This window comes from Orcinus orca, chromosome 10 (genome assembly GCF_937001465.1).
Source record: "Orcinus orca chromosome 10, mOrcOrc1.1, whole genome shotgun sequence".
In the NCBI taxonomy this organism is placed as follows: domain Eukaryota; kingdom Metazoa; phylum Chordata; class Mammalia; order Artiodactyla; family Delphinidae; genus Orcinus; species Orcinus orca.
The window spans coordinates 82,512,662-82,534,387 of NC_064568.1; the positions used below are offsets into that span (position 1 = coordinate 82,512,662).

Consider the following 21,726-nt stretch of genomic DNA (forward strand, 5'->3'; position numbering starts at 1 on the left):
TCTCCCAAACATACACACAAAAATACATACACCTCTTTTCAGGTTGAAATTTTGTGGACTGACAGGGCTGGAAGAGACTTCAGAGGACAAACCTCCATTTCATTGAAGAGAATACTGAAACCTCTGGGGCCTTGAGGACTTCAAACCTGGACTAGAACCTAGATCTTCTGTTCCCTAGCTTTTTTTTTTTTGGCTGCACTGGGTCTTCACTGCTGCACGCGGGCTTTCTCTAGTTGCGGTGAGCGGGGGCTACTCTTCATTGCGGCTTCTCATTGCAGTGGCTCTGTTGTTGCAGAGCATGGGCTCTAGGCGCGTGGGCTCAGTAGTTGCAGCATGCAGGCCCTAGAGCATGTGGGCTTCAGTAGTTGTGGAGCGTGGGCTCAGTAGTTGTGGAGCGTGGGCTCAGTAGTTGTGGCGCACGGGCTTAGTTGCTCCATGGCACGTGAGATCTTCCCGGACCAGGGCTTGAACCCATGCCTCCTGCATTGGCAGGCGGATTCTTAACCACTGCGCCACCAGGGAAGTCCCCCTAGTTTTTTCTTGAATCCTTAGTCAGATTTTATTTCTCAGTCCCACTAAGAATCCTGAATGTATCTGTTCTTGACACCATGCCAAGGCGTTTGGCACTGCCACCCAAGGACGGGAGGGCCTCTCCTTTTACATTGGCAGAAGTTGGGGGCCAAAGGCCAAGGATCTAGACATCCCTGCATGGGGTATGTGGGAAAACAGCCCTACAAGATCTCCCCACCAGACTGTACAGGAAGAGACAGGCTTGTGCACCACAGCTTGTTTCCATATAAAATGGCAACTGGGTGGGCTGGGCATTTGAAGGATTCAGCAGCTGTCAACCCTACCTGCCACCTAGGACCACCTGTCTTAAACTCTAAACTGAGATAAGGACCCCTGTCCCATTCATACTCCCAGAAAGGAAAAGCAGCAAGAAAGGGACAGGATACAAAACTTTACAAACTTAAATTCTTACCTTGACAACTTTTAAAATTTCTGCTCTCACTGGAGTGTGAACAATTCTTCTGAGAAGTTTGGCAGTGAGGGAAAGAAGAGATAAGATAGGGGAGCAGATTTTTAGTTAAAGTTCTTTTGAAATTTCAGTCTGTCCCCCAATTAGGCAAAGGAGAAGGGAGCTCTCATTGATTCAGCACCTACTATATGCCAGGCTCAGTTAAACTTCACATTAGCCCTGTGAGGAATCAGGGCCCCTCCAATTCAAAGATAAAGACTCTGTGATTCAGAGAATTAAGTAACTTTCCCAAGGGCCCTTTTCATAAGTAGTGGAATATGGCTTTGAGCCTAGGTGTTGTGTCCAACACAAATGCCTGACAACAAAGATATTTCTACAAAGAGGGCATTTTAGAATAGAGAGAACGAGATGAAGGCAAAAAAAGTCAGAGAATTTAAAAGGGAAAGGCAAAGAGTAGAGGCACCATCTAAACACTGCCCCCACTCCCCTACCAGAGGGCATCCCCTGAGTTCAGGATTCAGTTTAAGTCAGGAACAAACTTTTTATGGGTGGATGCTGGCTGGACTGAAGAGGAATGACTTCAACAGTCTTTTATTGTATGACTTTTATTTGCAAAACATAACCCAGGACATAATTCATGCAATCAAGACGTTTACAATCCAACGGGGAAACCAGATATTGAACACATTCCACCAAATTTGATGTGTAAGGAAAATGCTCTAGTCTCCTGGAGAATGTAACAAACAAATCTAGTTGGCAGGAAACAGGGGCTTCTTCACCTGGACTTGGTTGGGTGGGGAAGTGAGGGTAGGTATGAGAGGTGCAAGGAAGAGGGAGGGAAGGGAGCCAGTCTTCGAGGCTGGTGATGAAGCCATGGAGACTGCAGCTCAGTTTGGGAGTGACAGAGAAAGAGAAGGCAAAGGTGCAGAGTTGAGGGAAAGTTTTGTTTAGGGCAGTGGAGCTCTGACCTTATCAGTCTGGTGGAGGAGGCAAGGATGGGAAGGATGCTAATATAAATATCATACTAAGATAAATATTCACATAATTAGAAGCATTAGTACTAGGTCTATTTATATAGTAGGGGTGAAATAGTCAAGGTCATCGACCGTACGAGGGCGTTTGCCTTGGCAAGAAATTGGGATCAATTCTGAGAATGGGGGGAAGGGGAGGATAGGTGTGATTTCATAAAATTTTGAGACAGAGGAGAGGAAGTTGAGGACACTGGATTGTTGGACCTTGCAGAAAGTTAAAATATCTTTTAGGCCGGGAGTGCTGAGTTGGTTACTAGCTTCAGAAGAGTTGGAAAAATCTGGAAGCGTGGCTGGAGGAACTGTGAACATAATCAACAAGGGATGCAGGCGTGGGCAACAGCAACCAACATCTCGATAGCCACGGGGCGGTCTGGGACCCCGGGAGGGGCGGTGGCTGCAACTCCGGCCCCGCTCCGCACAGCTGGGCCAGAGCAGCACCACTCCCGCGAGCAGGTGGCAGCGTCGCCCGCGGGGAGCCAGGCAGACGGGGAGCGCCGGGGGCGGCGGCGCGCATTGGGGGCAGAGGAGCAGGCTGCGCCGCGGGCAGCCGGGAGCGGGAGGCGGGCCCGAGTGAGCGGGCCTCCGCGCGGTATTTGGCACGCACGCGCAGACGGGCCGCGGGGCCCCGAGGCACAGAGGAGGGGGAGCCAGAAAGAGGGGGGTGCGGAACGTATTTCCGCTCTGGCGGACAAATAATACCGGCCAAAGGAGAGGCCAGGCCGTCCGGCCCTTTAACCGTGTGGGGGGGGCTGGTGAAGAAAGGGGGGTCGGGAAAGGGGGAATCCTGCTCCTTTAATTCCCTCCCCTCTTCCTCCTCCCCGAGTTCTCGCCGACGCCGCCGCGCGCGGGGCCTGGAACACACGCCACGAGCCGCCCCCGCCCCTCCCCCCTTACGCCCACGCGGAGCCGGCCCCGCGCGCGCGCCCCGTGCACCCCCGCGCCTGCGCGCTGCCCAGGCCCTGCCCGTGTGTGGGGGCGCAGTCGGCCCCGGGGGGGGTGGGGGAAATAGGGGGGGAAAAAAACAGCGCGCGGAACCCGGCCAGGTGAGAGGCGCGTGCACTCAGGGTCGTGGGGCGGGGGGGGGCGTGCCACGGAGTTCTGAACGTTGTGGGGGGGGCCGTGCACGATGCGTGCAGGCAGGCAGGAGACGTGAAAGTCGCGTGCAAACGTGCAAGGGGGGGTGGAGGAATGAGGCAGCGGGTAAAGGGGGCGGGGTGAGAAGAGGCTGCAACCGGGGCCACCCTAGAATCCAGGCCTCTGCTCCCGCTTCCGCCGGCCTTCCCCCGTGGGCGCGCAGGCTCGCCCCATCTTCGCGGGCTGTCGGGCTGGGGGGTGTGGACGCCGCTGCCCCGCCCCCGGGAACCACGCCTCCCTCCTTTCGGAGGGACAGCGCCTCCCCGGGGGCTGGGGAAACTGAGGAAGAGGCTTGAAAACTGGATGATCTGATGCTGGGAGGCCAGGCAAGAATGGGGGTGCGAGGCCTGGAGCCTTGGCCTAGGAAAGCCGGAGACCTTTGTCTCTGACCGGTTTCCTTCCCAACCAGGGTGGCCCACCCCCGCCACAATGGCCTCTGGGGTGGAAGTCCTGCGCTTCCAGCTGCCCGGCCACGAGGCCGCTACGCTGCGGAACATGAACCAGCTCCGCGCAGAGGAGCGGTTCTGCGACGTGACCATTGTGGCCGACAGCCTCAAGTTCCGCGGCCACAAGGTCATCTTGGCCGCCTGCTCGCCGTTCCTGCGGGACCAGTTCCTGCTGAATCCCAGCTCTGAGTTGCAGGTCTCCCTGATGCACAGTGCACGCATAGTGGCTGACCTGCTCCTTTCTTGCTATACGGGCGCCCTGGAATTCGCCGTCAGGGACATTGTTAACTACCTGACGGCCGCCTCCTACCTGCAGATGGAGCACGTGGTGGAGAAATGCCGGAATGCCCTCAGCCAGTTCATCGAGCCCAAGATAGGCCTCAAAGAGGATGGGGTCAGCGATGCCAGCCTTGTAAGCAGTGTCAGTGCCACCAAATCCCTCCTCCCTCCCGCCAGGACCCCGAAGCCAGCCCCCAAACCCCCACCCCCACCCCCTCTCCCCCCTCCACTCCTGCGGCCTGTGAAGCTGGAGTTCCCGCTGGATGAGGACCTAGAGCTGAAGGCCGAGGAAGAGGATGAGGATGAGGACGAGGACGTGTCTGACATCTGCATCGTCAAGGTGGAATCGGCCTTGGAGGTGGCACACCGGCTCAAACCTCCCGGAGGCCTGGGAGGAGCCCTGGGCATCGGAGGCTCTGTGGGCAGCCACCTTGGGGAGCTGGCCCAGAGCAGCGTGCCCCCCAGCACTGTGGCTCCACCGCAGGGCGTGGTGAAAGCCTGCTACAGCCTGTCCGAGGACGCAGAAGGGGAGGGCCTGCTGTTGATCCCAGGAGGCCGGGCCAGTGTGGGGGCCACCTCAGGCCTGGTGGAGGCAGCAGCGGTGGCCATGGCTGCCCGGGGGGCGGGGGGCAGCCTGGGGGCGGGGGGCAGTCGGGGACCCCTGCCCGGAGGCTTTTCCAGTGGCAATCCCCTAAAGAACATCAAGTGCACCAAGTGCCCGGAAGTGTTCCAGGGCGTGGAGAAGCTGGTCTTCCACATGCGGGCGCAGCACTTCATATTCATGTGCCCGCGCTGCGGCAAGCAGTTCAACCACAGCAGCAACCTCAACCGCCACATGAACGTGCACCGCGGCGTCAAGTCGCACTCGTGTGGCATCTGCGGCAAGTGCTTCACACAGAAGTCCACGCTGCACGACCACCTCAACCTCCACTCGGGAGCGAGGCCCTATCGCTGTTCCTACTGCGATGTGCGCTTCGCTCACAAGCCTGCCATTAGGCGGCACCTCAAGGAGCAGCACGGCAAGACCACGGCCGAGAACGTGCTGGAGGCCAGCGTGGCTGAGATCAACGTCCTCATCCGCTAGCGCTAGCGTGGCAGGCGCTGGGTCCCTGGGCTGGGGGGGAAGGGGGCTCCTTGGTCCAGGAGAATAGGGGGGTGTGGGGGGCAGGGGCAGGCAGGTACGGTGGGGAGCCTGAGCAGACACACACATCCTGAGGGAGGGGCCGAAGATTCCTTAGAGAGAAGACCTTGCCTCTTCAGAAGAAAAGGATGGACAGGGAGAGAGTTCTTTGAGAAGGCCAAGGGAATAGGGGGTCCCAGAGAAAGATTTTCTTCTCTTGGAGGTGCATGGATATGTGGAGGGAGGGAAAACGTCCTGTGGGATGAGAGGGAAAAAGACTGGAAAATATTTTATTCCTGGCTACGGCTGCCCAGGAAGAGGTTCTGGCATTTCGTGAGGTAGGGGGTGGGTGGGTGGGAATTGGGAGGGAATTTGGCAGGAGGCAGCTTACCTGCTCCTGCTTGGACTAGATCCTTGGGAGAGGGAGTGGTAGGGAGAAAGGATTATTGAATTCCGGAAAAGGAAGGGGGAGACAGTTCTTGCATGCTGGGGAAATGGGATGGGTACAAGGCTCACCAAAATTCTAGGGAGAACAAAGGAAGATAGCAGGTAAGAGAATACGGGGGTGAGCATCCTGGGTAGATACTGGGAAGGGGGGTACAATAGCAGGAACTACGAATAGTGGTGGGGGTGGGGGGTAGGGCACTGAGATGAGAGGCGGCAAGGAGGGCTGTTGCGGTGGGGGAGGGAGAGGAGTAGAGACTTATACAGTATTTTTTAAGAAAACAAAACGTATTTTTTAGGATTTTTTCTGGAGTTTGGGGTTTTAGTTTTTCTGCTTTTGTTTTCCACAAAATAAAAAAAAAAAACAACTTTTTCTTCTTTATACTCTATCTGGCAACTGCGTGTAAATGACTATCCCACCCTAGACCACCTCACCCTCTGATGCAATTTTCTAAGTACCCAGAGGACACAACTCACGCAGGTCTCATGCCTGAAGGAGCCTTGAGAGGGGAAGGGGAGTGTGACAAGTGGGCTCCTCTGGCCAGAGACCCTCCCAGTTCTGCATCCTCAACTCCTGGCAGATACCTCACAGCCCAAGTGTTCCGTGATAGGCGGAGGTGTTAACAAATGACCTACTCTAGTTGAGTTTGGTATCAGGGCTAGGGATGGGGCGTAGGCGTGATCATTGTGCCCACCAAAATTGTAAGCTGGAGCCTGAGTTTGGGCGTTTTTGGTCTGGGGAACGGGTTCCTGTCCTGAAGAAAGATAAAAACTACTGGGTTAAGATGCGGAGAAGACTACAATTCCCAGAAAGCTCTGGAATAGTTCTTAACCGAAGAGAACTACAGTTCCCAGAAGGCCTTGAATTGGCCTCAGATGCCCTATACCCTATCCACTTGCCTGTGTCAAATATCGCATGTGAGATACAGCCATTTTCCAAACTTTGACCAGATGTAAATACCTAAAGAGATGGTACTCTAAATACTGCTTTCGAAGTTGTGTGTCCTGGTGTAATATCACTCATACTTCCACTGTCGGCTGGGCTATGACCAACGGAGTGCCTGCTGTGCTTGTGAAGTGTTTGGCAAAAAAAGTTTACTTATTAGAGTGTTACCAGACAGTAATGACTCGGGCCTCTGGGGGCTTACCTGGATCTCTAGTGCATGTGGTGGCGTGACATGTCTGGCATAAATGGAAGAGACATTTAGCCCCAGGTTTTCAAAAGGGATCGCTGCTCCGGGGGACACTTGAAACTGCATGCTAGAACCAGCGAAGAGTAAAGGTGTCCTCCGCGCGTCCCCATCGCCCCCTTCTTGCTCGTTAGAGAAGCAAGGCCAAAACTGAGGCCGAGTCTTCTACCTAGTGACCGAGAAGCTAGAAAGGAACCAGAAGCGGGAGAAGCACACATGGGCAGGACTGGAAATACAAGCCGGTGCCGAGAGCCGGGAGGCTCAGTCGCTCCGCTAGTTACCTAAAGCCAGGTGGCAGATGGAGAAGCCACACCTGGACCCAGGCGTGCCTCGCCTTCGGTTCCCAGCTAAGCTGAGGCCAGGAATGGCAGGAATTCTCCCCGGCAGCCCCCAGCTTAGTACAGGAACTGCCATGTCTGAGGCCGCCCTCCGGGGAAAATGGCCAGAGAATGCGTAGTGGCTCCTTTAAGGCTCCTCCTAGCCCTCCTACTCGCCCACGTGACCCGGGGCGGCCGCGCGCCGGCTCGGCCCCCAGCGCAAGCGGCGATGGCGGCGGCGGCGGGAGCTGCAGCGGCGGCGGCCGCCGAGGTGCGGAAGGGGAGGGGGAGAGGCGGGTGCATGCCCGCGCGCGCGCCCGGGGGAAGCGCGCGCCCGTGCAATGCTCCGGGGGTGCATCGGGGCCGGGGGGCCCGGGCGAGACTTGCAGCAATCCGGAGGGCCAGCACCGGGGGCGGATGAGGGGACCAGGGGGTGGGAGGTGGGGGGAGTGGGCACCGAGGCGCGCGTGCAGCCGCCGGCTGCCCCCGAGTGGGCAGCGGGCGCCGGCGCCCCAGGAACACGCGCGAGGGGCACGAGGGGCCGTCCACCGGGCTGGGGGACAGCGGGTGCTGGAGGGGTTGGTGCCCGGGGTCCCCGCGGCCTGGGGGACAAAGGGGGAGAGGCGCGTGCAGCCGGGAGGAGGGGGCGGGGCCGGGGTGCGGAGGCCCCGCCCCCTCCCCCTCCTCTCTTCTCGGTCCCTGAGATGCGGGGTCTACCGAGAGGGAGGGGGCTGATGCGGGCCCGGGGGAGGGGTCGTGCGGCCCCTCCGGGCAGCCGTGGCCGCGGAAGGGGGGGGCCCCATAGAGGAAGAGGTAGGCCCCGGAGCCTCCTGTCTCTTCCCAGGGCCCAGGCGTCCTGGGCCCCTCAACTTCCTACGGGACTGACCAGCTCTCCTATCCCTTGTGTCCCCTCCCAGGGGGAGGCCCCCGCTGAGATGGGGGCGCTGGTGCTGGAGAAGGAGCCCAGAGGAGCCACCGAGAGAGGTGAGTGCAGCAGAAACAGGCCCAATTGGACCTTCACCTCCGCCAGCACAGGATCTCTTGAGCCCTTAGCCCTGAACTTTTTCTCTTCCATTACAGTTCATGGCTCTTTGGGGGACACCCCTCGTAGTGAGGAGATCCTGCCCAAGGCCAACCCCGACTCCCTGGAGACTGCTGGTCCCTCATCCCCAGCCTCTGTCACGGTCACCGTCGGCGATGAGGGGGCTGACACACCTGTAGGGGCCACACCACTCATTGGGGATGAACCCGAGAATCTCGAGGGAGATGGGGACCTCCATGGGGGCCGCATCCTGATGGGTGAGAGGCCAGGGAGCCTGGGGGTGAGGTGGGGCATTCTCTGACTTTGTCTTCCCTCTTATCTTGTCTCCTGCCTGCTTGCCTGTGTTTTTCAGGCCATGCCACAAAGTCATTCCCGTCTTCCCCCAGTAAGGGGGGTGCTTGTCCCAGCCGAGCCAAGATGTCAATGACAGGGGCCGGAAAATCACCCCCATCAGTCCAGAGTTTGGCTATGAGGCTGCTGAGTATGCCGGGGGCCCAGGGGGCAACAGCAGCAGGGCCTGAACCCCCTCCGGCCACAGCCAGCCCGGAGGGGCAGCCCAAGGTCCATCGAGCCAGGAAAACCATGTCCAAACCAGGAAATGGACAGGTGAGGCTTAGGGGGAGGTTTGCGGGGGTGGGAGAGACAGGGTAATTAACCGTAAAACTCTTGTGGGCTGCTTTTTTACAATTTACCTTCAGGTGTTTTCTTCTCCAGTCACTGCTTCACATATTTACCAAGGCGCTACTGTGTGTTAGTTTCTCTACTGGGGCTTAATCTGGAACAGACAGGTTTCTATCTTCCTGGGGTTTACATTCTCAGGCAGAGGGGAGTAGAAAACACTAATGTTAAAGAGTTAATTATGTAGTTAATGTCTTAATTACTCTTATAATAATGACTAGAGAAACTTCAAACCACTTTTCCTTTCTACCTCAAAGCAGGCCCCAAGGGAACTTCTCCCTTCTTTGAAACTGCCCCTGCTGTTTTAAAGGTTTTACTATGAATCTCTACAGGGAAGGAGCTGAGGGCCACAGAAACATCGGAGGGAAATGACAAGAGCCCCAGAATCTCAGAAACTTTATGACAGTGTTTTTAGGGCTCTTGGCATCAGTGTTAGATGTGGGATGTGCTTGACACAATTCTTATTATTGGCGCAGAACTTCAGATGGCATTTTTTGAGGGTGTGGCTCACCACCCCACCCCCACCTGGGGCTTGGCTCTAAGCTAATCCAGGCAGAACCATAGATGCTCCCTGACCCTAAGTGTGCTCCCTCTCTGCCCCCAGCCCCCAGTCCCTGAGAAGCGGCCCCCTGAAGTGCAGCATTTCCGCATGAGTGATGATGTGCACTCGCTGGGGAAGGTGACCTCAGGTCAGTCCCACCCCCCACCTACCTGTGGCTTGCTATGGCCTATGCTAAGGGTTTAGAGTACGGGCCTCACTCCTTTCTCTCTTTCCAGATGTGGCCAAAAGGAGGAAGCTGAACTCAGGAGGTGGCCTGGTGAGCCAGGAGAGGCAGGGAACAGGGCCTGGGCCTCTCCACCTGGGGGGCTGCTCTGAGGGATCCTAGGAGCTGGGGCTCCATCTTGCCCTCAAGGGAAATGGGGTGTTGGTGAGGGAGTGCCAGCAGCTTCAATTTTTTTCTTTAAATCTTTTTCTAGTCAGAGGAGTTGGGTTCTGCACGGGGTTCGAGAGAAGTGACCCTGGAGAAGGGGGACCCCGGGTCCCTGGAGGAGTGGGAAACGGTGGTGGGGGATGACTTCAGCCTCTACTACGATTCCTACTCTGTGGATGAGCGGGTGGACTCTGACAGCAAGGTGAGAGGGAGCCAGCCGCCCTCCCGGCCAGTGCTCCCCCACGTCCAGGGCTCGCTCTCCAATCTTTCCTGCCCCACTTTCTTCTCTCTTTCCTTTTCTGAACACCCACTAACTCACTGCCCCATACTGTCTGTAACTTATTTCCAGCATGTGCTCTACCCCATACCATCCCCTTGCCCCTCTCCACAGTGATAATCACCATCCTGGACTTCGGGTTTAACATCCCATTTTATGGTTTATTTGTTGTTTGTTTGCTTGTTTATTCCTTTGCTCCTTGTTTGGTTTTATTTCACATATATGTCTGTCTATGCAGCAGAATGCTTAGTCTTGCCTGTTTTGCTTTTCATTCGTTTTATCGTGGAAACTTTCAAATATACACAGAAGAATAGAATAGTGAGCCCCCGGGTAGCCATCACCCAGCTCTAAGGATTATCAATACACAGCTGACCTTGACTCATCTCTTCCTCCCCAACACCCACACTTACTGGATTATTTCAGAGCAAATCGCAGATACCATATCATTTTATCTAGAAATATTTCCACAAGTATCTCTAAACATAAGACCTCTTTCTGTTTTTAAAAAATTTACAAATAATTTTTTTTTTCCGCCGTGCGGTATGTGGGGATCATAGTTCCCCAGCCAGGGATCAAACCCATGCCCCCTGCAGTGGAAGCGGGGAGCCCTTCCACTGGACCACCAGGGAAGTCCCTACAAATGATGCCTTAACACCATCACCTTGCTACCAGTCAGGCTTCACATTTTCTCGGTTGTTTCATAAATGAGTTTTCGTCTGTCAGGTTTCAGTGGGGTCCACACATTGATTTGATTATTTTTCTTAGGTCTCTCTTGATGTATAGGTTTCCTATTAAAAAAAAAAAAAAAACTTGCCATTTATTTATTGAAGAAACCAAGTCGGTTATCCTACAGAATTCTTCACATTTAGGAGTTGGCTGTTTGGGTGGGGATTAACACATAACTCTCTGCCCAATGTTGCATCCCATCAGGCGTGGAACATTTGGTCTTTTATTAGTGAAGTTAAGATCAGTGGATTCAGGGGATATCAGCCTGACTTCATTATAGCGTTTCTAGTTTTTTTTCTTTTTTTTTTAAATCTTTGGCTGTGTTGGGTCTTCGTTGCGTGGGCTTTCTCTAGTTGCGGCGAGCGGGGGCTACTCTTTGTTGCAGTGCGTGGGCTTCTCATCGCAGAGGCTTCTCTTCTTGCAGAGCATGGGCTCTAGGTGCACGGGCTTTAGTAGTTGTGGTACGTGGGCTCAGTAGTTGTGGCTCGCGGGCTCTAGAGCACAGGCTCAGTAGTTGTGGCGCACGGGCTTAGTTGCTCCTCAGCATGTGATTTCTTCCCGGACCAGGGCTCGAACCCATGTCCCCTGCATTGGCAGGCAGATTCTTAACCGCTGCACCACCAGGGAAGCCCCTCTAATTCGTTTTTCATTTAGTGTATTCAGTCTTGCCCCTTTATGAGCTTCATCAAGAGTCTCCTACTGTACGTGTGTTATCTAGAACGTATTCCTTTCTTTTCCTGTTTACTATTATGTTGCAAAGATTCATCATGTTGTTGCATGTCACCATAGCGCCTTATTATTTTTTTTTTTTTGGCGGTACGTGGGCCTCTCACTGTTGTGGCCTCTCCCGTTGCGGAGCACAGGCTCCGAACACGCAGGCTCAGTGGCCATGGCTCACGGGCCCAGCCGCTCCGCGGCATGTGGGATCTTCCCGGACCAGGGCACAAACCCATGTCCCCTGCATCGGCAGGCGGACTCTCAACCACTGCGCCACCAGGGAAGCCCCAGCACCTTATTTTTTATTACAGTATAATATGCTACACCCCCCTCTCCGTATCCAATCCTTTCCTTCCTTTCCTGTTCACACTCATCATCACCACGGAGCCATCCGTGGAGAATTGTTGTTTTCTTGATCCCGCCTCATTCTCTGAGTCCCGGGGGTCGGATGTGTCCTGCTCTGCCTGTCTCCCAGGTTCCCCCCAGCAGACAGCTGTGGCCTGGTGGTCACTGTTTCTTCAGCCTCACTTTGCCTCTCTTCCAGTCTGAGGTCGAAGCTCTGGCTGAACAACTGAGTGAGGAAGAGGAAGAGGAGGAGGAGGAAGAGGAGGAGGAGGAAGAGGAGGAGGAGGAAGAGGAAGAGGAGGAGGAAGATGAAGAGTCAGGCAATCAGTCTGACAGGGTAGAACTGGAGGCTGGCGTCCCCGGAGGAGTGGGGGCTTTGGGGACAGCGGTCTGAGTCCTCAAAGGAGGCGTTTATGGGCTGGGGGCAGGGTTCTTTAACGCTCTTCCTCCCCGCCAGAGTGGTTCCAGCGGCCGGCGCAAAGCCAAAAAGAAATGGCGGAAGGACAGCCCGTGGGTGAAGCCATCACGGAAACGGCGGAAGCGGGAGCCTCCGAGGGCCAAGGAGCCACGAGGTGAGAAGGCTCCTCTGTTTCGGGGTCCCCTCCTGCAGCCCCCTCCCGGTCCCCAGAGAGCATGCACGCACACACACGCTCAGCATGCACGCCCGCATGTACCCCCGCATCCAGGCACCTGTGAGCTCGCACTCTCACTCTCTCTGTCTCTGTGTCAGGAGTGAATGGTGTGGGCTCCTCAGGCCCCAGTGAGTACATGGAGGTCCCTCTGGGGTCCCTGGAGCTGCCCAGCGAGGGGACCCTCTCTCCCAACCACGCTGGTAATTGCCAATTGCCGGGATAGGGAGCCACTAGGGGGCGCCCTCGGGGCCGGAGGGAATGGGGAGGAGGGGAACCCCGCTGGAGCTGGGGTGTCCGTGGCCAGACTTTGGGGGTTCTGGAGCATGGAGGGAAAGTCAGGGCGGGGGTGAGAGGCCCCAGGAGGGGTCCCCGTGGGTGAGAGGCTGGACCTCCCTCAGCTCTCTCTATCCTCCATCCAAGGGGTGTCCAATGACACATCTTCGCTGGAGACAGAGCGTGGGTTTGAGGAGTTGCCCCTCTGCAGCTGCCGCATGGAGGCACCCAAGATAGACCGCATCAGCGAGAGAGCGGGGCACAAGTGCATGGCCACGGAGAGCGTGGATGGAGAGGTGGGCCTCTGGGCTGATAGGTGACAGGGCATCCAGCCCCAGAGCCCAGCCTCACCTGTCACCCATCCTCACTGCACACAGCTGTCGGGCTGCAACGCTGCAATCCTGAAGCGGGAGACCATGAGACCATCCAGCCGCGTGGCACTGATGGTGCTCTGTGAGACCCACCGTGCCCGCATGGTCAAACACCACTGCTGCCCAGGCTGTGGCTACTTCTGCACGGCGGTGAGTGACCAGTGGGGCAGACAGGCAGCATGCCCCATGGGGGTAGGGGCTCCCAGAGCCTGGCCACATTGTTTTCCTGCCCCCAGGGCACCTTCCTGGAGTGTCACCCCGACTTCCGAGTGGCCCACCGCTTCCACAAGGCCTGTGTGTCCCAGCTGAACGGGATGGTCTTCTGTCCCCACTGTGGGGAGGATGCATCTGAGGCCCAGGAGGTGACCATCCCCCGGGGGGATGGGGTGACCCCACCGGCTGGCACTGCAGCCCCTGCCCCCCCGCCCCTGGCCCAGGATGCCCCTGGGAGAGCGGACACTTCCCAGCCCAGGTACTGGCTTTGCCCTTCCCTTCTGTCTGCTCCCTGCCCCAGTCCCCGTCTCCCCTGAACGTTCACACCTTCTCCCACAGCGCCCGGATGCGAGGACAGGGGGAGCCCCGGCGTCCACCCTGCGACCCCCTGGCTGACACCATCGACAGCTCGGGGCCCTCCCTAACCCTGCCCAATGGGGGCTGCCTCTCAGCTGTGGGGCTGCCACCTGGCCCAGGCCGGGAGGCCCTGGAAAAGGCCCTGGTCATCCAGGAGTCAGAGAGGTGAGTAGGGGTTTCCCTCGGGCACAGCAGCTAGGACTGGGGCTGGAAGTGTGGAGCTGCAAGTGTGGGGACCGATGCTTGAATCTGGGGAGTCAACCCCCTCTCCCTCCCTCACCACGGCAGGCGGAAGAAACTCCGTTTCCACCCCCGGCAGCTGTACCTGTCCGTGAAGCAGGGGGAGCTGCAGAAGGTGATCCTGATGCTGTGTGAGTATCACTCCTTCGTTCAGCAAACCCTGCCTGAGCACCGATTATGTACCAGTCACTGGACTCGGGGCCAGGACGGCAGCAATGAGGGACATCGTCATTGCCCTGAAGGACTTCGTGTGGTGGGGGAATAACCTGTGATGATGGGGACTGGGGACTGTTCTGAGTGCTTTGCACGTTCACTCACTTAAATCTTCCCAGTGGAGGCCCAGAGAGGTTAACTACCTTGCCCAGTGCACAGCAGTACTAAGGGGCAGGGGCAGGGCCGTTTGAACTCAGGCAGAGCTGGTGCTCTTAACTTCTTACCCTGATCAGTGCCGTGCTGCAGTGCAGGTGAGCACAAAGAAGGCCCAGGAGGGCCCCTGACTCAGGTTGGGGCCCTGAGAAACCTTCCTGGAGGAGGTGCCACCCGCCCCCTAGCTTGCTTACCACCTGTCCCTCCCTCTCCCGGTGTGGCGGGCCCTCCCCGCAGTGGACAACCTGGACCCCAACTTCCAGAGCGACCAGCAGAGCAAGCGCACGCCCCTGCACGCGGCTGCCCAGAAGGGCTCTGTGGAGATCTGCCACGTACTGCTGCAGGTCAGCGCGGGCCCAGCCCTAGGACCCCCTCCCCTGCCCAGCCCCTCCCTGGTGCCAGCCTGCGTGCCCCCTCCTTGCAGGCTGGGGCGAACATCAATGCTGTGGACAAGCAGCAGCGGACGCCGCTGATGGAGGCCGTGGTGAACAACCACCTGGAGGTGGCTCGCTACATGGTGCAGCGCGGGGGCTGCGTCTACAGCAAGGTGCGCGGCCGGGCAGGCCAGGGCCGGGGCTCAGGGCCTGGGCTTGAGGTGCCAGCCAGCCGGCTCATCTGCCTGCATCGCCCTCAGGAGGAAGATGGCTCCACCTGCCTCCACCACGCAGCCAAAATTGGGAATCTGGAGATGGTCAGCCTGCTGCTCGGGACGGGACAGGTGGACGTCAACGCCCAGGTCAGCGGCCGGGCTTCCGGCCCCGCCCCCTGGGGTCCTTGCCCCAGCCTCAGGCTTTAGGTCCCCTTTCTCCCTCGTCTGACCTCTGACCCTTTCCCTGCATTTCACACTGTTGCAGTCTGTCCCCGTCTCTTTTTCCCCCTTCATTTGTATTTCTCTTCATTCTCTTCTGTTTTCTTTTTTCTCCTTATCACTTTTCAAAATGAGTTGCGGCCTTCATCTCTGGAACTGTCCAGTGAGATTCCTTACTAAGTCAGTTTTTCGTGTGTTGGAGGTGTTTTAGTCTGTGTCATTCTTCTTGATCTTTGGGTTTTTTTATTTAATTAATTTTTATTGGAGTATAGTTGCTTTACAATGTTGTGTTAGTTTCTACCATACAGCAAAATGAATCAGCTATACATACACATACATCCTGTCTTTTTTGGATTTCCTTCCCATTTAGGTCACCACAGTGTGTTAGGTTCCCTGTGCTATGCAGTATGTCCTCATTAGTTGTCTATTTTATACATAGTATCAATAGCGTATATGTCTCAATCCCAATCTCCCAGTTCCTCCCACCCTCCCCTTGGTATCCACACATTTGTTCTCTACATCTGTGTCTCTATTTCTGCTTTGCAAATAAGATCATCTATACCATTTTTCTAGATTCCACATATATGAGTTAATATATGATATTTGTTTTTCTCTTTCTGATTTCCTCCACTCTGTAGGACACTCTCTAGGTCTATCCATGTCTCTACAAATGACCCAATTTTGTTCCTTTTTATGGCTGAGTAATATTCCATTGTATCTTTGTGCCATATCTTCTTTATCTATTTCTCTGTTGATGGACACTTAGGTTGCTTCCTTGTCCTGGCTGTTGTAAATAGCGCTGCAGTGAACATTGGGGTGCCCTTCTTGATCTTTGAATTATTCTGTCCCTTGTCCAGAAGAAGCCCCTTGCCATAGGCTCCTGTGACTTTTGAAATGACCCAGTGGCCTTTGAGAGCATCCTTTTCAGCACCTATCCTGCCCCCGACTCAGGATCTACCATTTCTCTAAGAAACTCTGTTCCTTTAAATGGGAAATATTTTTTAGAGACTACAGTTTGTGTACCTAGGGGTGGTCATTGTTGTTGGGTCCCTGCTTCTAGGACTTTTGAGTGGGCAGATCGAGGAAATAATGTATTTTTTCTTTTAATTTTTTATTTTTTTTTAATTTATTTATTTATGTATTTATTTATTGGCTGTGTTGGGTCTTCTTTGCTGCACGTGGGCTTTCCCTAGCTGCGGCGAGCGGGGGCTACTCTTTGTTGCGGTGTGCGGGCTTCTCATTACGGTGGCTTCTCTTTGTTGCGGAGCACGGGCTCTAGGCACGCGGGCTGCAGTAGTTGTGGCTCGTGGCCTCAGTAGTTGTGGCTTGCGGGCTCTAGAGCGCAGGCTCAGTAGTTGTGGCGCACGGGCTTAGTTGCTCCGTGGCATGTGGGATCTTCCTGGACCAGGGCTCGAACCTGTGTCCCCTGCATCGGTAGGCGGATTCTTAACCACTGCGCCACCAGGGAAGTCCCAAGGAAATACATACTTTTTAAAAAGAGAAAAATCCCTTCGCGGCCTTGAGCAATAGACATTTACTAGTCCCATCTTGTAAACGAGGAAACTGAGACTCAGAGCCGTTAAATGATTTGCCCAGGGTTCCACAGCCTGTGAGTGGTGGGACTCTGAGTGTGAGTCTAGCTCCGGAGCCTGTGCTCTTGACCCCATCTGTTTGGGTGAGCAGGGCTGGAGCTGCCTCTCCACGCTCCTCCTTCCCCCCCCACCCACAGGACAGTGGGGGGTGGACGCCCATCATCTGGGCCGCAGAGCACAAGCACATCGAGGTGATCCGCATGCTGCTGACACGGGGTGCCGACGTCACCCTCACAGACAATGTGAGAGTTCGGTCGGGATACGGGAGGTGGGTTCAGCCCCCCCGCCCCTGAGCAAGGTGCCGGCTGGGTTCACACCTCTCCCCCTGCCACCTCCACAGGAGGAGAACATCTGCCTGCACTGGGCCTCGTTCACTGGCAGCGCCGCCATCGCAGAGGTTCTCCTGAATGCCCGCTGCGACCTCCATGCTGTCAACTACCACGGGGACACGCCCCTACACATCGCAGCCCGGGAGAGCTACCACGACTGCGTGCTGTGAGTCTCCACCCCTCCCCCACCTGGACACTCCTCTGCCCCCTCTCACAGCCCCGGACCCCACAGGCTTCCCGTCCCCTCCCAGGTTGTTCCTGTCACGCGGGGCAAACCCTGAGCTGCGGAACAAGGAGGGGGACACGGCGTGGGACCTGACCCCCGAGCGCTCTGACGTGTGGTTTGCACTCCAGCTCAACCGCAAGCTGCGGCTCGGGGTGGGAAATCGGGCCATCCGCACTGAGAAGATCATCTGCCGGTGAGCCTGGGCTCTCTCTCTACCCGGAGCGGCCTCCGCCCCCTCCCCTGGCCCCTAGAATCCTCTGAGCCCCCCAAACCACCTCTGCCCCCCATGCGCCTGCCACACGCACACGTCAACTAGATGCACCAAATAAAAACAGGGACCATCCAGCTGAATTAGAATTTCGGGTGAACAGCGCATACTTTTTTAACGTTAGGAGGGTCCCATGCAGTATTTGGGACATACCTGTACTGAAAAGTTGTTCCTTGATACCCTGAAATTCAGATTTCACTGAGTGTCCTGCCTTTGATCTGGGAACCTTACTCCCCACGCCCCAGTGAACCCCCAGAACCACCCTCTTCCCTCACCCAGCCCTCTCCCCACCTAGGGGAGTCCTCACCCCATGCTCTAGCCACCCAGCTCCATCTCCCTCCTGCCAGGGACGTGGCTCGGGGCTATGAGAACGTGCCCATTCCCTGTGTCAACGGTGTGGACGGGGAGCCCTGCCCCGAGGATTACAAGTACATCTCGGAGAACTGCGAGACGTCCACCATGAACATCGACCGCAACATCACCCACCTACAGGTGAGTGCAGGGCCCTCCCTGGGCCCTCCTCCCAAAGGGACACCCAGAGCCACCAAGTACAGCTGGGCACACTGTGGGCCAACGAGGGCACCTGGCCAAGGTGGTGGGGCTGAAAGGGAGCTCCGGTGTGGGCTTGCATCCACCTAGGGAGGGCGTCCTTTTTCTAGGACACGTGAAGGTATCACATGGGCTCATGGTGGCCCTAGAGACACCCCCATCAGCAACATCTTGATTCCCCCTCATCCCGGGACCATCACCATCACTGTCCTACAAGGTGGACCCTAGAGAAAGGACAGCAGTTGTGGGGCAGGGAGCACTGGAAGCTGAGGGGCCGAGGCCAATTCTGGGGGGTGAGCTGACCCTACCTCCCGCCCCAGCACTGCACATGCGTGGATGACTGCTCCAGCTCCAACTGCCTGTGTGGCCAGCTCAGCATTCGCTGCTGGTATGACAAGGTACGTGCCCTCGCCCTGGCCGCACACACACTCATCCACTCCTTTGGGGGAGCTGGCCTCTGACACCAACTCTCTGGGACCTTGTCCCTCACCTTCTACCCTGTGGGGGAAGCAGCAAAGAGGGCAGGGCGAGACCTGGGATTCCTAGGCTGTTGCCAGGACAGAGAGGGGCCTGGCCCAGATATATGCAAACACAGGGCGAGGGTTGCGTGTTTCCTGTTGGATAAACTAAGAGCATATGTGGCCTCCCCCAGCCTGTCCTCCCTGTGTCTGGGTTGGGATCAGCAGTGGATTTTTCTGTGAAGTCTTGGGAGTCCTGGGCAGCTGAGGTGGGCACCACACAGAAACCACTGTCCTCCCCTCCCTCAACCCCAGGACGGGCGGCTGCTCCAGGAATTTAACAAGATCGAGCCCCCGCTGATTTTTGAGTGTAACCAGGCGTGCTCCTGCTGGAGAAACTGCAAGAACCGGGTAGTGCAGAGTGGCATCAAGTGAGGCCCAGCCCCTCAGCTCCCCTCGCTCCCCTTTCTCCCTTCTCTCCCTCGGGGCGCTTCCAGGTCACGCCACTGAATATCACCCTCTCTCCCACCCCCAGGGTGCGACTGCAGCTCTACCGCACAGCCAAGATGGGCTGGGGGGTCCGAGCCCTGCAGACCATTCCCCAGGGGACTTTCATTTGCGAGTGAGTGGTGGGGAGGGGGTACTTTGGCTCCTGGGGGCGTGGGGCTGGATGCAGGACCACGGCTGGCTCCCAGGCCTCCCTCTCTGCCCTCCTCCCTGATGGGTCCCAGCTCTTCCTGCTGCCCCCACTCTGGCCAGCCTCCTCTGACCCCCATCCCCAAGCCTCCGCTCTGGCCAGACCACAGTGCCTGCGCCTTTCCCTCCCCTTCGGTGTGTTTCCGAGCCCCACACTCCCTCTCCCCTGCCCTTCCCAACTGCGGGAAGCCCCGGTTTTACAGACAGACAGAGCTGGGTGTCCTTGGCCAAGTTCACAACCTCTCTGAGCCTCATTTTTCTTGTCTGCAAAATGGAGGTGATAACAGCTACCTTTCTGTCCACCTCCTCAGGGGCCTCAGGCCTCTCCATCCATCAATTCTTTCTCTTCCCAGTATCCGTTACCTCTTCCTGTCCCCTGGCTTTTACTCCATAACCTTCAAACGTAATCTAGGTCTCCTTTGGCCTTAAAAAAAAGAAGAAGAAAAAAAAAAGAAAAAGAGTCATCCAGCCCCAATTGCCTATTTAAGAGACCATTCATTTTTCCTCCATCATGTCATCTCTCAATTTGACTGAGGCAAGCGACCCCTGCCTCCTGGGCCTCAGTTTCCCCATCATCCATTCACTGTCATCCCTGTCCACATCTGCCTTTACCCTCACCCCTCTGCTGATGCTGCCTCGCAGCAGTCCCACTCCCTGACCCGTGTGTCTCAGTCCTCATTCTCCTGGCACCTGCCACCCCCCTCAGCTCTGGCTCCCATGACACCGTCCTCACCTGCGACCCATCCATTCTTCCTCTTCACCAACTCCTCTCCCTCTACTTTCCAAACGTGGGTGTGCTCACCCCCAGTTCTTCGTAGCTCCTGTGGCTCCGTCCCCTCCCTGCTGTCCTCACCCCTCTCCTGTCCTCAGCCCAGCGTTGCCCCCACCTGCTGGGTGATCCCTAGTCCACAAACCCCCGTGTCTACGCCTGAACAGATTTCCCCACCCAGGCCGACTGCCCACAGATACTGATCCCTTCACCCCAGAGGCTGGGCGCCGCCGTGCTCACCCGAGTCATCCTCTGGTGCGGCTCGAGTCCCTCCCTCTAACTTCCCCACCACTGCTTCTCCAGCTCATCCCTGGCCCCACTCTGTCGGTCCTGCCTGTTGATCTAGTTGTCTGGTGGGACCCCAGTGGCGGGAGTGTGTCCTGTGTGTACCCTCACGTGCCTGTGTCCCCAGGTTCCTCCTCCTGTACCCCCCTTCTGGGTGGGGGCCACCCACCCCCTCCCTCCCAGATGATGTCCGCTATCCTTGGGGGCCCACTGTGCCTTGGGTCGCCCACCCCAGTCCCAGCTGTGCTGATCTGTGAGATTCACAGACAGCTGACAAACAGTGGAAGAGGAATCCTGGGGCTGTGAGGAGAGACAGGGCCTGGAGCCTGCTCCCGGTAATGCCTGCTCACCTCCAGAACCACCACTCCCTGCCCAACAGGTATGTCGGCGAGCTGATCTCCGATGCTGAGGCTGATGTGAGAGAGGATGATTCTTACCTCTTCGACTTAGACAACAAGGTGGGCAGGAGACCCCTCTGCCGCCCTCCTCTCAGTCAGCAGATGGAAACCCGAGGAGGAGGGGCTGGGTGGTCAAGGGGGTGGGGAGGTTGGCCCAGCCAGCAGGGTGGTGGTAGATGTGACGAATGACGCCCTCCCATCAGGATGGAGAGGTGTACTGCATCGACGCCCGTTACTACGGCAACATCAGCCGCTTCATCAACCACTTGTGTGACCCCAACATCATCCCCGTGCGTGTCTTCATGCTGCACCAAGACCTGCGATTTCCACGCATTGCCTTCTTCAGCTCCCGAGACATCCGGGCCGGGGAGGAGCTGGGGTGAGGCGTCCTGCGGCTCGGCCGGGGTGTGGGAGATGCAGCGAGCCCAGGACCAAAAGCGGGCGGCTGGCGAGTGCCTGGTTTCCAGGCATGGATTAGAGCAGAGCTTGTCCGATGTCACTGTAAACAGAGTCCTGAGCCTCACAGATTCTGAGTCAGTAGGTTTGGGGTGGGGCCTGAAGAATCTTCACTTCTAACAAGCTACCAGGCAGTGCTGGTGCCGCAGGTGCATTAGAACAGAGGAGGGCTTAGAGCCCCTCCAAAGGTGGGGGTGGATGCTTTGGAGTGGGTCTGGGTCCCACAGACCTCTTGTGCTTCTCTGACAGGTTTGACTATGGTGACCGCTTCTGGGACATCAAAAGCAAATATTTCACCTGCCAGTGTGGCTCTGAGAAGTGCAAGCACTCAGCTGAGGCCATTGCCCTGGAGCAGAGCCGCCTGGCCCGCCTGGATCCCCACCCCGAGCTGCTGCCTGAGCTCGGCTCCCTGCCCCCCGTCAACCCCTGAGAGAGGACCACGACCCCCACCCCAAGCCCTGGACAGCCAGCTCCACACTTGCTGCCCACACCTGGGGGTGCTACCGTCTCCTCTCCCCCTACCCCTTTGCACATTCCTCAGTTAGATCCCAGCCAGGCCCTGGAGGTCTGACAGCCCCTCTCTCCCAGAGCTGGTTCCTCCCTGGGAGGGTGACTTCAGGGCTGGCCACACCCCTGTTCCGCACCCTCAGCTGAAGTCTAATGAATTGAAGTTGGGTGTCTGTGCTAATCGGTTTCCTTTGTTCTCAATAAATGTTGGGTTTATAATAAACTGGGTGACTGTTGGCGGAAAAGCACACACAGCCAGAGGGCATGTGGGTCCAA

General features: G+C 56.9%; 2 protein-coding genes across 9 annotated transcripts; both read left to right on the forward strand.

The window, feature by feature from the left end:
* The first annotated feature begins 2,790 nt into the window (after nt 1-2,790).
* Nucleotides 2,791-5,822, forward strand: ZBTB12 (zinc finger and BTB domain containing 12). The gene is made up of 2 exons (XM_004286571.4): nt 2,791-3,053; nt 3,554-5,822. The coding sequence occupies exon 2, from the start codon at nt 3,574-3,576 to the stop codon at nt 4,951-4,953; it is 1,380 nt and encodes a 459-aa protein (XP_004286619.1). The 5' UTR covers nt 2,791-3,053; nt 3,554-3,573; the 3' UTR covers nt 4,954-5,822.
* Nucleotides 5,823-6,552: 730 nt separating this feature from the next.
* Nucleotides 6,553-21,673, forward strand: EHMT2 (euchromatic histone lysine methyltransferase 2). Of its 8 annotated transcripts, XM_004286573.2 has the most exons (28): nt 6,553-7,211; nt 7,858-7,924; nt 8,021-8,239; nt 8,335-8,588; nt 9,265-9,349; nt 9,438-9,478; nt 9,639-9,794; nt 11,857-11,994; nt 12,115-12,229; nt 12,388-12,489; nt 12,710-12,858; nt 12,940-13,083; nt 13,170-13,405; nt 13,486-13,668; nt 13,792-13,874; nt 14,347-14,453; nt 14,534-14,656; nt 14,744-14,845; nt 16,647-16,751; nt 16,850-17,004; nt 17,090-17,257; nt 17,680-17,824; nt 18,202-18,279; nt 18,655-18,770; nt 18,875-18,961; nt 20,469-20,547; nt 20,691-20,866; nt 21,193-21,673. In XM_004286573.2, the coding sequence occupies exons 1-28, from the start codon at nt 7,062-7,064 to the stop codon at nt 21,371-21,373; spliced, it is 3,744 nt and encodes a 1,247-aa protein (XP_004286621.1). In that variant the 5' UTR covers nt 6,553-7,061; the 3' UTR covers nt 21,374-21,673. The 8 variants fall into 8 exon arrangements, 6 of the variants coding, with proteins under 6 accessions (XP_004286621.1, XP_033273846.1, XP_004286620.2 ...); XM_033417955.2 differs by lacking the exon at nt 12,388-12,489 and having other exon boundaries at nt 7,117-7,211; XM_004286572.3 differs by having other exon boundaries at nt 7,148-7,924.
* The last annotated feature ends 53 nt before the right edge of the window (nt 21,674-21,726 follow it).

Excerpts from the sequence above, each read along its gene's own strand:
- ZBTB12 (XM_004286571.4), top strand. The coding sequence starts at position 3,574 with ATGGCCTCTGGGGTGGAAGTCCTGCGCTTCCAGCTGCCCGGCCACGAG.
- EHMT2 (XM_004286572.3), top strand. The coding sequence starts at position 7,282 with ATGCTCCGGGGGTGCATCGGGGCCGGGGGGCCCGGGCGAGACTTGCAG. Across the intron at positions 13,875-14,346 it reads GAAGGTGATCCTGATGCTGT|TGGACAACCTGGACCCCAAC; the intron begins GTGAGTATCACT and ends CCCTCCCCGCAG. Across the intron at positions 17,258-17,679 it reads ACTGAGAAGATCATCTGCCG|GGACGTGGCTCGGGGCTATG; the intron begins GTGAGCCTGGGC and ends CCCTCCTGCCAG.